This window comes from Sapajus apella, unplaced genomic scaffold, assembly GCF_009761245.1.
Source record: "Sapajus apella isolate SASKATOON/1434 unplaced genomic scaffold, GSC_monkey_1.0 scaffold33, whole genome shotgun sequence".
Lineage (NCBI taxonomy): Eukaryota > Metazoa > Chordata > Mammalia > Primates > Cebidae > Sapajus > Sapajus apella.
In genome coordinates this window covers 7,134,376-7,147,518 of record NW_022436973.1, presented here as the reverse complement: position 1 = coordinate 7,147,518, position 13,143 = coordinate 7,134,376, and the positions used below count along the sequence as shown (strand labels likewise).

The 13,143-nt window shown below is 49.2% G+C and overlaps 1 protein-coding gene across 23 annotated transcripts in view; it reads left to right on the top strand.

Moving 5' to 3' along the window:
• EPB41L1 (erythrocyte membrane protein band 4.1 like 1) overlaps window positions 1-13,143 on the top strand; it is a 145,314-nt gene that overhangs the window by 96,471 nt on the left and 35,700 nt on the right. For 15 of the 23 annotated variants that reach the window (XM_032295069.1, XM_032295056.1, XM_032295057.1 and 12 more), the window contains 7 exons: window positions 926-1,144; window positions 3,831-3,918; window positions 4,813-4,965; window positions 6,917-7,014; window positions 7,277-7,452; window positions 10,126-10,274; window positions 11,210-11,245. In XM_032295069.1, coding sequence (XP_032150960.1) covers window positions 926-1,144; window positions 3,831-3,918; window positions 4,813-4,965; window positions 6,917-7,014; window positions 7,277-7,452; window positions 10,126-10,274; window positions 11,210-11,245 — 919 coding nt within the window. The remainder of the gene's footprint in view (window positions 1-925; window positions 1,145-3,830; window positions 3,919-4,812; window positions 4,966-6,916; window positions 7,015-7,276; window positions 7,453-10,125; window positions 10,275-11,209; window positions 11,246-13,143) is intronic. The other 8 variants (XM_032295075.1, XM_032295078.1, XM_032295077.1 and 5 more) reach the window with 3 other exon arrangements.

The following is a 13,143-nucleotide window of genomic DNA, read 5'->3' as shown; positions in this document are numbered from 1 at the left end:
TTTGGGAGGCCGAGGTGGGTGGATCACAAGGTCAAGAGATCGAGACCATCCTGGTCAACATGGTGAAACCCCATCTCTACTAAAAATACAAAAAATTAGCTGGGCATAGTGGCGCGTGCCTGTAATCCCAGCTACTCAGGAGGCTGAGGCAGGAGAATTGCCTGAACCCAGGAGGCGGAGGTTGCGGTGAGCCGAGATCGCGCCATTGCACTCCAGCCTGGGTAACAACAGCGAAACTCTGTCTCAAAAAAAAAAAGAAAGTTTTGGGAAAGCATTGGCAAGCAGGTTCATCCGGGCGATGATATACAACATGGAAGTGAAAACGAGTTGGGTAGAGTGATGTGTGCTGACATGGAAAGGCTCTAAGGCCTGGGTATGAAAAGTGAGCTGTTAGAATTAGAGGCAGCATTTGATGCCCTTTGCAGGTAAGAAACACCCATAGATCAAAACCACATACATTTCTGTATATCCAAGGAGAGGAAATGTCTAGAACACCACTCGATAACTCTGGAGACCGAATGAGAGTCATCAAGAGGAAATAGAGTCACCGCTAAAGTGTGCATTTTTCCTCCACAATATGAATACAGTATGTTACTTGTATAATTAAAACTACACCACATTTTGTGATGGCCAAACCAGCAAAGTAGTCCTATTTAGTTTGAAATTGAATTAGAAATTGAAAATGCTCTCATAATAGAAAACAAACCCCTCAAATTTAGAAATACACAAAAATGCTTAAAGTCATGTGAAATGTTGCAAAACCAGCTCATGAGACATACCCAGATCGTCAACATATGAAGTGCCAGTGTCTACAGACATCATTTTCTGCTGACCTATGTTCTGTTTGGTTCTGATGGACAGCTGTGCTTGGGGGATCTAGGGAGGAGTAGGGCCCTGTGCCCATGCTGGCTCTCCCCATCTCCAGATACTACCTGTGCCTGCAGCTGCGGGCAGACATCATCACGGGCAGGCTGCCCTGCTCCTTTGTCACGCACGCCCTGCTGGGCTCCTACGCTGTACAGGCTGAGCTGGGCGACTATGATGCCGAGGAGCATGTGGGCAACTATGTTAGCGAGCTCCGCTTCGCCCCTAACCAGACCCGGGAGCTGGAGGAGAGGATCATGGAGCTGCATAAGACATACAGGTAAGAGGGTGCCAGCCAGGGCCTTCCTTGCAGGTCCGAATGTCCTAAGCCACTGCAAACTGTGCTGTTTGTACCCCACCTGGCTCTGCCCCTAACTCGAGGTCTAGCTGAGAGCAAATCATCTCTGCAAATAGGAATGATAGTGACTGGCCGTGTGGCCTTGATGACCTTATAGGACCGAAGTTTCTTAAGCTCCTATATAGGTGTGATAATTCCCTGTCCTTGGCCTCTGAGAATCAGTTTATCTGCCAATTGGAGATAATAATCACTACTGTGTGTCTCTGAGTAAGTGTCCTGCTGTCTAGATCTTGCTGTAGAGTTCAAAAGTTTGGACCTGAAAGCTAGCCTGCTAGGGTTTCTGTTCTGGCTCTGCCACTTTCTAACCAGGGGATTTCGGAAAGGTCTTTCACTTCCTGTGCTTTGGTTTCCTCACCTGTTCAAGGTGGATGCTGTGAAACCCACCTTGTAGGATTGTTGGGAAGCCTAGACAGCACTTTTTTTTTTTTTTTGAGACAGAGTCTTGCTCTGTCACCAGGCGACACGCTAGAGTGCAGTGGCGCGATCTTGGCTCACTGCAACCTCCGCCTCCTGGCTTCAAACAATTGTCCTGCCTCAGCCTCCCAAGTAGCTGGACCTATAGGCGTGCGCCACCATACCCAGCTAATTTTTGTATTTTAGTAGAGACAGGGTTTCACCATGTTGGCCAGGATGGTCTTGCTCTCTTGACCTCGTGATCCGCCTGCCTCAGCCTCCCAAAGTGCTAGGATTACAGGCGTGAGCCATCACGCCTGGCGACAGCACATATTAAAGGCACACTGCATGTTGGCTGTTAGTGTTGCTGTCTGTGGATCAAGGGGTTGAATAGTTGATCGTGCAGGGAAAAGTACTCCTTCCAGCAGTTGGATGGTAACTAGTGTGATTGTAGGCTGGGTAGGTAACTAGATGAACTAGTGTGATTGTAGGCTGGGTAGGTAACTAGATGAACTAGTGTGATTGTAGGCTGCGTAGGTAACCCATCTAAGCCCCATTTTTCACCTGTATGTGCACGAAGTTAGATTATCAGTGTCTCTCAACTGTTGGCATTTGGGGCAGGGGAATTCATTGTGCAGAATGCTCAGCATCCCTGGGACCCAGTAAATGCCCATAACACCTTCTCGTCATTGTAACAACCCAGATACTCCACTTTGCCATTGCTTCTGTACAGGCTCCCCTGGAGAGGAACCGTCGGAACTAAATGATTTCTAGGGTTCTTTTAAGCTGGAACTATTTGGGGCTGTAAGTTCAGGATTGTTATGGGAACACAATGTAATTAATAATATGAAAGTGCATTATAAGCTGTAAAGTGCTGTGCCCAGGGAAAGGAGTATGGTGATATTGTGTCATTCCTATTGAGGATGGAGGGAATTAGGAGGCTCGTGTCCTGTGGGCTTCCTCTGGAGAGGAGGGATAGGGCCAGATGTGGAGGGGTTATATACATGAGGAAGAGCCTGCTGGGGTGTGATGAATGATAGGTCAAGGGTGGCAAATGCTGTCTCTGAGAGTCGCATAGTAACTCTGCTTGGTTAATAATGACTGCTGTGATATTGTGTTGAGTAGGACCCTGATTCCCTACAATGCCCAGGTTAGCAATATACTTACCACCTGGGCATAGGAATAGGGAGTAGTGGCTTGCTTGCCATCTGTCATCCCTGTCCTAGATAGCAAGACATCTTAGGATTTGTAAGTCATAATAATTCAGAGAAAGATGTTCCGGTTGATATGGGTTGGAGAAATACTCACGGCTGTCCCTACAACACTTTGGACCTAAAGCATACTGACATCTAGTGTCCAAGTATCCCATACAGCAGCCCAGAGGTAGACAGGTCACAGGAAACAGGCCTGGAGGGTATACCAGACATGTAATGAAGTGATTAGGAGCATACACTCTGGAGTCATATTGTCTAGATTCAAATCCTGACTCTTCTCCCTAATAGCAGTGTGGCCTTGGACAAGTTACTAAACATCTCTGTGTCAGTTTTCCTATCTGTAAAATGAGAATAGTCATAATACGTACCTTGCAGAGTTGTTATGAGGATTCAGTGAGTTAATCCATGTAAAGTGCTTAAAGCAGTAACCAGCACATAGTACTCAATAAATGTTTGCTGTGACTAAGTGTAAAATGTCCAAGTTTCCTGGCAGCCAAAGCAAAGAAGGAACTTGATTAATTACATAAGTCTTCTTTTTGGAAAGGAGAATGTGCATCTGTTCCTTAGGAGAGATTAAGTGGCTTCCGATACTAAATTCTGCAAGAAATATCTTATGTAGGTAATAATTTAGGAGCCCCTGGCTGGTTATAATGAACAGTGTCCTTAACAATGGTTTTACAGTCATGGAAAAGTAGAGTTTATAGCTCACAGTCAACTCCGTGGCAGAATGAGGCAAAAATCCTGACTCCCAGCCCAGCCCTTGTATGCTCCCTGGACTAACAAGACTGGACTTGAGCTTTGGCAGAAGATAGGGGTCGGGTGGGCTGAAGTGGAAGTTGGGGTACACCCTCCTACTCTGAAGGCAGAGGGAAAGGATTAGGGTGAGGCTCAGCACATTAGACTTGCTGGAATTGTGAGTTCTGATGGTGGCTACCTTCGGCCAGCAGGACTCAAGGTTGGGCCTTTCCCATGGTTACCTGTTACTGCTTTCTTTCCCTCAGGGGGATGACCCCAGGAGAAGCAGAAATCCACTTCTTAGAGAATGCCAAGAAACTTTCCATGTACGGAGTAGACCTGCACCATGCCAAGGTACCACCGGCTTCCTGGTTTCCCCTCGTGTCTGGGTGGTGCCCCCGAAGGACTATCTGGCCTTTCCCAAGGGCATGGTGTGTCAGAACCTGTGTTACCTCCAACTTGAAACCTTTTCTGTTCTCATTCTTCTTCCTCAAAGTTCCATAACCTTTTATTTTCTCATGATCTTTATCATTTTCTACATGTATTTTATTTATGAACCTGTTTGAGCCACTGCTAGATTGGGAGCATCATGAGGGAAAGACATAGGCCTTAGTTTATTTCTGTATTCCCAGCACATGGTACATAGCCTGGCAGCCAAGCACGTGCCACTACATGTTTGCTGGGTGAATGAATGATGGAATGATTGGCAGAGCAAATGATGGAACAAGTGAGTGGGTGAATAAATACCTAAATGGGGGCCAGGCACAGTGGCTCACACCTGTAATCCCAGCACTTTGGGAGGCTGAGGTGGGCAGATCACCTGAGATCAGGAGTTTGAGACCAGCCTGACCAATATGGACAAACCCCATCTCTGCTAAAAATACAAAATTATTCAGGCATGGTGGTGCATGCCTGTAATCTCAGCTACTCAGGAGACTGAGGCAGGAGAATTGCTTGAACCCAGGAGGCGGAGGTTGAGTGAGCCGAGATTGCACCACTGCACTCCAGCCTGGGCAACAAGAGTGAAACTCTGTCTCAAAAAACAAAAACAAAAAATACCTAAATGGATGCATGAATGACTGAATGATTGTGGGAGGGATTGGTCAGTGGGACTCCAGCATGGAGGCTGTAAGCCTGTTCCTGAGAGCTCGTTACAGGCAGAGCACAGGGCGGCGTTTTTGGGGTGGGTAACAGGCCATTCCCAGGCATGGCCCTGGGCCTCCTCTTCCATGGTCTCTTCTCATGCAGGACTCTGAGGGCATCGACATCATGTTAGGTGTCTGTGCCAATGGCCTGCTCATCTACCGGGACCGGCTGAGAATCAATCGCTTTGCCTGGCCCAAGATCCTCAAGATCTCCTACAAGAGGAGTAACTTCTATATCAAGATCCGGCCTGGGGAGGTGAGCCTGCCTTGGGAAACCCAGCTCCGCACTGGAATCAAGTAGAACGGAGTGGACCTTGGCAACTGGGCCTGGGTATTTCCTACCCAGGATACGTGGATGGGTGTTCTGGGGTTCTGAGTAGGGGGAGGTCCTTCTTCTTCTGTGGCTCTCTACATAGATTTCACACCTTAGGTATGTGCATGCCAAAACACACACACACACACACACACACACACACACACACACACACTCACACAGAGAGAGAGAGAGAGAGAGAGAGAAAGAGAGAGAACGCAGAGCCAGAGAGAGAGAGAGGAGTCTAAATAAAGACAGAGACAGAGACAGAGAGAGGAGCCTAAATAAAAGTATAACCACATATGGCTGGGCACGATGGCTCACACCTGTAATCCCAGCACTTTGGAAGGCCAAGGTAGGAAGATCGCCTGAGGTCAGGAGTTCGAGACCAGCCTGGCCAACATGGTAAAACCCTGTCTCTACTAAAAATACAAAATTAGCTGGCACTGCACTCCAGACTGAGTGACAGAGTAAGACTCTGTCTCAAAAACAAAAGGAAAAGATAGGGGGGGTGTGGAAAATAAGAAGTATAACCATATGCATTCAGGTCACACAGATAAATGAATACATGTCTGTATAAAGTTTATATATTTACTTATCACCTGTTGTAAGTATTGAAGTTTGTACACATTTTAAGATACATAGACTTGGCTACACACATAGTACCCACAAATGCAAACATGTATATGTCTATACCTCTTTTCCTTCAATCCCCACATCTCACCCATCAAAAAGCCCATTTGGTTGTACCTATAGAACACACATGAACCCATCTGCTTCTCCTCCTCTCCACCACACCCACCTCCAGCAGCACCCGTCTTGCGCCTGCGCCTACAAGGGCCTTCTCACTGCCCTCCCTGGCCTCTGGGGCTCTGCAGGCCATTTTCCTCGAAGCTGCAAGAGAGATCTTAAAAACCTCTTAAATCAGATCATGGCAAGCTCACTCTCCCTTCCCACTCAAGCCCTTGCTTACACCTTTCAGGAACTCTCTTTAGCTCTTGGGCTAAGGTCCAAACTCCTTCTGTAGCCACCCACCACTTCCACCCATCCTTGGCCACACTGCGCCACTCCCAAGGTGCTTTAGTCCCTTTGGCCTAGAGATCTTTGAAAAAGTCAAGCTCTTTCCTGCCTGAGTGCTTTGCATGTGATGTTTCCTCTACCTGAAAGTGTCTCCCCATTTCTTGCTTCTCACATAGCTGGTTCCTTTCCATTCTTCAACTGTCAGCTCAAGATCACCTGTCTAGAGAGCATTCCCTGCTCGTCCTTAGATGGCAGGAGCCCCCACGCCTTCCCAGTTCTGCCACACCACACATCTCCCTTCCCCTGAAGCCCTGATCAGTCTCTGCAATTATCTTGTTTGCTTATGTATTATCGGAGGCCCCCTTCCCCCACTAGAATCTTCTGTCTTGGTCTCCACATGTTTCTAATGTGTAGCACTGGACCCATCATAGAATAAGGGCTCAGTCACCGTTATTGATTCAGTGAATGAACAGGCCAAAGTTTCAGATGCCTGAGAAGAACTCAGAAAGGATTTTACTCACATCTGTGATCCCAGCACTTCAGGAGGCTGAGGTGGGAGGATGGCTTGAGCCCAGGAGTTGGAGACCAGCGTAGGCAGCATAGTAAGACCCATTCTCTACAAAAAAAATTAGCCACATGGTGTCCTGTGATTGTAGTTCCAGCTACTTGGGAGGCTGAGGCAGGAGGATCCCTTGAGCCCAGGAGTTCAAGGTTACAGTGAGCTATGATTATGCCACCACACTCCAGCCTGGGCAAATGATCGAGCCCCTGTGTCTCAAAAAACATTCAGTAAATAAAATAAAAAACAAAAAATGGGCTAGTGGTGAGAGTGGGCTCAGGCTCTGCCTCTAACCTGCCCTTCTTGGTTTTCCAGTATGAACAATTTGAGAGCACAATTGGCTTTAAGCTCCCAAATCACCGGTCAGCCAAGAGACTGTGGAAGGTCTGCATTGAGCATCACACATTCTTCCGGTGAGCCTGACCTTGGATGGGGTAATGGGGTTGGGACAGAGGCCATGCATATGGAGGGGAGGGGGGAGGGGAGCAGGGGGAGGAGTGGGTGAGAACTCTAGGAAAGTTCTCCTCCCTTTCCCCAAGTCTCTTCCTTCCTGGACCACTTTGAGTTGTCACAGTTGGTGGGATGAAAAGGTGGGATGAAAGTCCAGCTGTGGTCTAACCTTGGGCCTGGAATGCAGGTCTGATCCCCCTCCTCCCCTCCATCCCTCTGCTGCAGGCTGGTGTCCCCTGAGCCCCCACCCAAGGGCTTCCTGGTGATGGGCTCCAAGTTCCGGTATAGTGGGAGGACCCAGGCACAGACCCGCCAGGCCAGCGCCCTCATTGACCGGCCTGCACCCTTCTTTGAGCGTTCTTCCAGCAAACGGTACACCATGTCCCGCAGCCTTGATGGAGGTATGGCCCAAATTGGAGGGCTGGGTGAGAATGGTCTTTAGAGGGAAGTGGTTGAGTGGACATGCCGGGTTCTGCAGAATGAGCAGGAAAGTGGTAGATGCATCCCAAATTCATCTGCACCAGGCTGGCCCCTCAAGACAAATGCTGTCCCTGGGCAGCTCTTGGTGGCTTAGTCCCAACCTACAGCTCACTTCCACTTGGGATGTGACACTACCACCCTCTGGATTTCCCACAGCTTCCCTGAGTTGTAGTCTTTTGGGGACCCAGGTTCAGCCATGTGGTTTTGGGCCACCTACCCAAGAAGCTTAGCAATCCACTGGTCATCGTCATCATATTAGGAGAATAGTGTCTTGTGAGTGCAGTGTGGAGCTGATGATGCCTTATCTGCCAGGAGACCAGGGCATAGTTCCTGATCAGTCTTTTGGTTCTATTGGGCTCTGGGCTGATTGACAATCTAACCACATGGCACTCTCCACTGTCCCCATTTCTGTTGGACTGATGGGTGCCTTTAACATCAATGAAAACTGGTCCTATGTAGTCCTGTAGCAAGCAGGCAGGACTTTACATGTGGTGCATAGACCACATCTCATCAGAGTTGCCTGTGACATTGTTAAACATGAAAATTCCCTGTTCTGCCCCAGACCTACAAAATCAGCACCCTTCAGGGCCCAAGTCTCTCCCCAGGATGTACATACTAGAGTTTGTGGGTGATGTTCACAAGTCACACGGGGCACTGGGGAGATTCAGGATTATGCAGACCTGAATTCAAATCTCAGCCTTGACAGTCACCAGCTGTTCTCTGGACACAGGAAGTAGCTCATAAATATCTGAATGATCGGATATGTGACCATAAGCAACCTGTTTCCTCTTCTACGAAATAATTAGTAGCTACTTTGCTGTGTTCTAGGGAAAACTAAGTGAGATCATGCCTAGAAAACATTCCATGGCATATAGTAGCACCTTAAGAAATTATACCCATTATTATTGTTTTTAGATTTGTACAGAGTGGCTTAAAGGTGAGAAGTGGGGACTTGGGTGGGGAAACCATGGATACTCCCAGAACACCTTGGGGCAGGCCTCCAAGCAAGTTAGTTCTATTTATATTTTCTGAGTGTTATATGTGTGCCAGGCCTTGTGTTGGGTCCTGGGTATAGTATTTAGAGTGAATAGATTTGGCCCTTTCCTTTGGGGAGCTCACAGAATAGCAGGTTGTAAGCATTTTGATGTGGTTCAAGCAATGGGAGAAGCAAGTGCAGAATGCAGAGCAGCCTTGAGGAGGGAGGGATTAAGTCTAGGAGGGGCAGAAAGGGCTCTGCAGAAAGGGTGCCACCTGGGCAGGGTTTTGAAGGATACCTAGGAGTTTGCCAGGTGATCAAGAAAGTCTGATACTTTTTCTGGTATATGAAAGTGAGACCTGCCTCAGGACTCCTGTGCATGTTTAAAAGATGTGTAGTTGTGCAAGGGTTCGTCTGAGGCTGAAGAAGCTCCTTCTTCTCCTTAGGTAGACAGAGGACTGACAACTGGGGTTTATGCCAGAGGAAAGGTCCCTCCTCTGTTACTTCCATTACACATCAGGGGCCAGATGAAGCCCAGATTCTGGCAGGCAGCCGAGGTTAGCCTGGAGCTGGTGAAGCTCATCGGAGAGAAACAGAAGCTTGGACTCTAAGCCAGGAGGCCTTGGTCCTTGTCCCAATTCACCAAAGGGTCACCAGTGGGATATTTTCTTCCTTGACATCTCCAGTTATCCTCTGTAAAATGGGGATAAGTCATTCCCATTCCAGCCATCAACACAGGGTACTGTGTAAATCAAAGGAAATGTATGCATAAATGGGTACTTTGCAAAGTGAGTGTATATGAATAGAAAGGATAATTATCCTCTTTTTAAAATCTAGGCCAACCCCAAGGATAATCTGAGCTCTGGTTATTTTAAACCTGTGTTTTTCAGCCTATTTTCCACCAAGACACAATCCATGGTCGGGCATAGTCGGATTATGCCCAATGCCTGTGGAGAAGTCTGTAATTCTACTCCTTCCATTCCTATTCAGAAAAGCAGTTTGGAATACCAATGAGTGAAAAGGGTGTTATTGCAGGGATGTCCCTGAATTCTCCCTAATTTATAAAGAAGGTACATCAGTTGCAAGCTTTAGGACTGTAGCTTTCAATAGTAAAGCTAATCTCACAATATTTCTGTGTTGCTAAATGATGATCAAGTGAGTTTCCTACCATAGCCACCACAACCAAAAGAGCAGCATTTATGGGCCGCCGTTGATGGAAGACTCACTCTGTGCCAGCCACTCTTCCATAAATACTTACATACATTAGCTTGTTCATTCCTCACCTCCGCTTTCTAAAGCAGGCACTGCTTCTAGATGAGGAAACGAAGACCCCAGAGATACTGTGTAACTTACACAAGGTCACACAGTCAAGAAGAGATGTTGAGATTTGAATCCAGCTCTAGTGCTATAGAAAGCAGGAAGGAGTCCTGGGCTGAGAGGCAGCTCTGCCACTCCCCGACCATGTGACCAGAAGTCTGCTTCACCACTTTGGGCAACGGGCGAGGGGTGTGGGGAGTTGGCTCCACTCCAGGCGTGGTTGGGCAGGGCCAGGCTGGTTCTCTGTCCATTCTCTGGGAGGGGCCTCACATGGTTGCCCTGCCATCTCCACCCACTTCAGCAGAGTTCTCCCGCCCAGCCTCAGTCAGCGAGAACCATGATGCAGGGCCTGAAGGTGACAAGCGGGAGGAGGATGGCGAGTCTGGGGGCCGAAGGTCAGAGGCCGAGGAGGGAGAAGTCAGGACCCCAACCAAGATCAAGGAGCTAAAGGTAGGAGCCTGGCTTTCTTGTATCCTCTGCCCTGGGGATCAGGAGGCTGACCTGAGGTCTAGCCTAGGCCTTGGCCTTCATGTGCCCCCAGCTGTGGCCACGCACCCTTGCTATGGAGTGCATCATGGGCAGGGCCCTGCCTTTGGGTCATGCTCAATACCTGGCCCTCCCCAGGTTGGGGTGGGTGTGGGGGTGTGTAAGCTGCCCGCCCTGTACCCTCCCTGACTTTGCCCTGCTTTTCCAGAGGGACACTCTCTCCCCTGGAGGACTCAATTCTCATTGTGCACACTCCTAATTTGCCCCTTTGACTGAGATTGGATCTGCACCACTCTCTTCCCCCTCAGAGAATGACCAGGTGTCACCAGCAGCTCTCACGGGTGTGAGGTACAAGTGTGTCCCCTTCCTTCTGCCCCACACCCCACTCAGGTGCACACACACTTCCAGTATCTGTGTGTACATGCTTGTGCGGGAGTGCATGACCTCAGCCTCACATGCATTCAGTAAGAGATATATGCACCCCTCACCCTGAGATCCATGCACCCAGATGTGCAAACATGCACACACACAGGTTCCTCTTGTATTAAGCTGTTAAGCAGGTTTCTTTCCATCTACCTTGTGAGCACAGGGCCTTGAACATGCTCCCACTGACAGCAAGAGACAGGAAACCCCATCCTCACATCCTGTGTGCTGAGTGTGGCTCTGCCCACTTGGCCTCTAGTTCCCTTCTCTGCCTTCTTGGGACAAGGCCCTGCTTCACGGCTACACCTTCTGACTACCTCACTGCCCTGCTGGTGGCCCGCCCAGCTGCCCTGGCCTCCACTTCGTCGAGTGTGAGTGCTCTGGGCTCCTTGCTGGACCAAGTCCATCGTGGCATCTCTAATCCATCTGCTCTACTGACCCTGCTGCTTTCTTTCCCTCCTACCACATTCCACTAGCCGGAGCAGGAAACCACGCCGAGACACAAGCAGGAGGTACTGCATGGGACTTGTCCCTCCCTACCCAGCCATTTCCATCCCCAGCCATTTGTCACCATCCCACAGGTCCATCCCAGGCTCACTTCCCTGGTACCATCCCAGCTGCAATTTCATCTCTGCTCCCCAGCCATCCCCCTCTGCAGCCATCCTTGCTCCCCATTCTACCACCCCCTAAGCCCATCTCTCCAGCTCCCTTCTTAAACTCTCCTGGCCAATCGGCTGTCTCTCCCGCCTTCAGCTTTCTCCAGCTCGCCTGGTCCTCCATACTTGCAGCTCACCTGCTGACCATCCCTCCTGTGCCATCAGCTCTTCCAGGCCATTCTGCACTTTCATTTAGCTCATCTGCCCCACCCAACCCTCCCCTAGATTCATCTCCTCCCCCACAGCACTGTTTGGTTCCACCTCCATCTCATCTTTGTCCCCTGTGTCCTCACCCCAAGCTTCTTTTTGTGTCTATCGGCGACCAGATGTGGGAGTGGAGATTGGGATGGGGAGGGAGGCACCTCAGAGCACATCTATCTGCATCTGCCCCAACTCCAGTCCCACACCTTCCCCAGGCAGGGCCAACCACTGCTCACCTCTGGCAAAAACCTCCTCCTTCTCTCCTCCTTTACTCGTCTCCTTCCTATTTGTTGTTTCCCCCAAATTATTCCTCCTGTGTTAGCCACTTATTACCTTACACAGTCACTACTCTTCATTTGAACTTTAACTGCAAGAGAAGTGGGTTTATTCTTGGGCTGCCAGAGGGAAGGGCCAGAGGCTGGGACATAAGAAGAACCCAGTGAAGGCCCTGCTTTCTCTCCAGACATGTCTGTTCCTCAGGTATCTCTTCCTAAGCTGAGCTGCCCTTGGGACAATGGCTGTTGGAGTCCTGAGATCTGGGTTTCAACCCCACCTCTGCCCCCAACTCTTTGAAGGTCTTGGAAAAGTCCCCTCAGGCCCCAGTTCCCTGTCTGCACAGCGAAGCATTCAGACTAGGTTTCTCCAACACCCTTAACTTTGAAGGATCCTGGGATCCCACTGTTCCCCAAAGCCTTCAGGAGCATAACACACCCACAGAGGCTGTGGGGCAGGTTTGGATGGAAGATAACAAGCCATATCTCAGATTGGGACTCACTACTCATTGCAGCCCAAACCCCCTCTCCGTGCAAACGCCACCATCAGGTGTGACCTGTCAGACAGCCATTGTCCCAAGGGCAGCTCAGCTTAGGAAGAGATACCTGAGGAACAGACATGTCTGGAGAGAAAGCAGGGCCTTCACTGGGTTGGTTTCCTTCCTGAGGGACACTGGGAGTCAACCATAGTGGATCCTTGGGTACCAGTGATGAGCCCAGGGGAAGCTTCTAGCTTTGTCCAAGGGTAAGCTTACCTTCCAGTGGTTCTTCCAGAATCACCTGATCTGACTTTAGTAGGCTGAGATTGTCCATTTCTTATCCTGAATTGAGATAACATGAATTTTTAAATAGCCTTGCAGATAAGGGTCCTTAGGCTGCCAGCAACCGCTTTGCCCCAGAAGTAGGCAGGTAAACAGCTTTTGCAGGTCCCTGCCAGCTCCTGTAAAAAGCACGTCCTCCGTTGACCTAAGGAGATGACTCTGTCATGCTGCACTGGCTTAAGCTCAGACTTGGTAGCAGTTTTTTTGTTTTGTTTTGTTTTGTTTTGTTTTGAGATGGAGTTTCACTCCCGTCACCCAGGCTGGAATGCAATGGCGCGATCTTGGCTCATCACAACCTCTGCCTCCCAGATTCAAGCAATTCTCCTACCTCAGCCTCCCAAATAGCTGGGATTACAGGCATGTGCCACCACACTCAGCTGATTTTTTGTATTTTTAGTAGAGATGAGTTTTCTCCATGTTGGTCAGGCTAGTCTTGAACTCCCAACCTCAGGTGATCCAC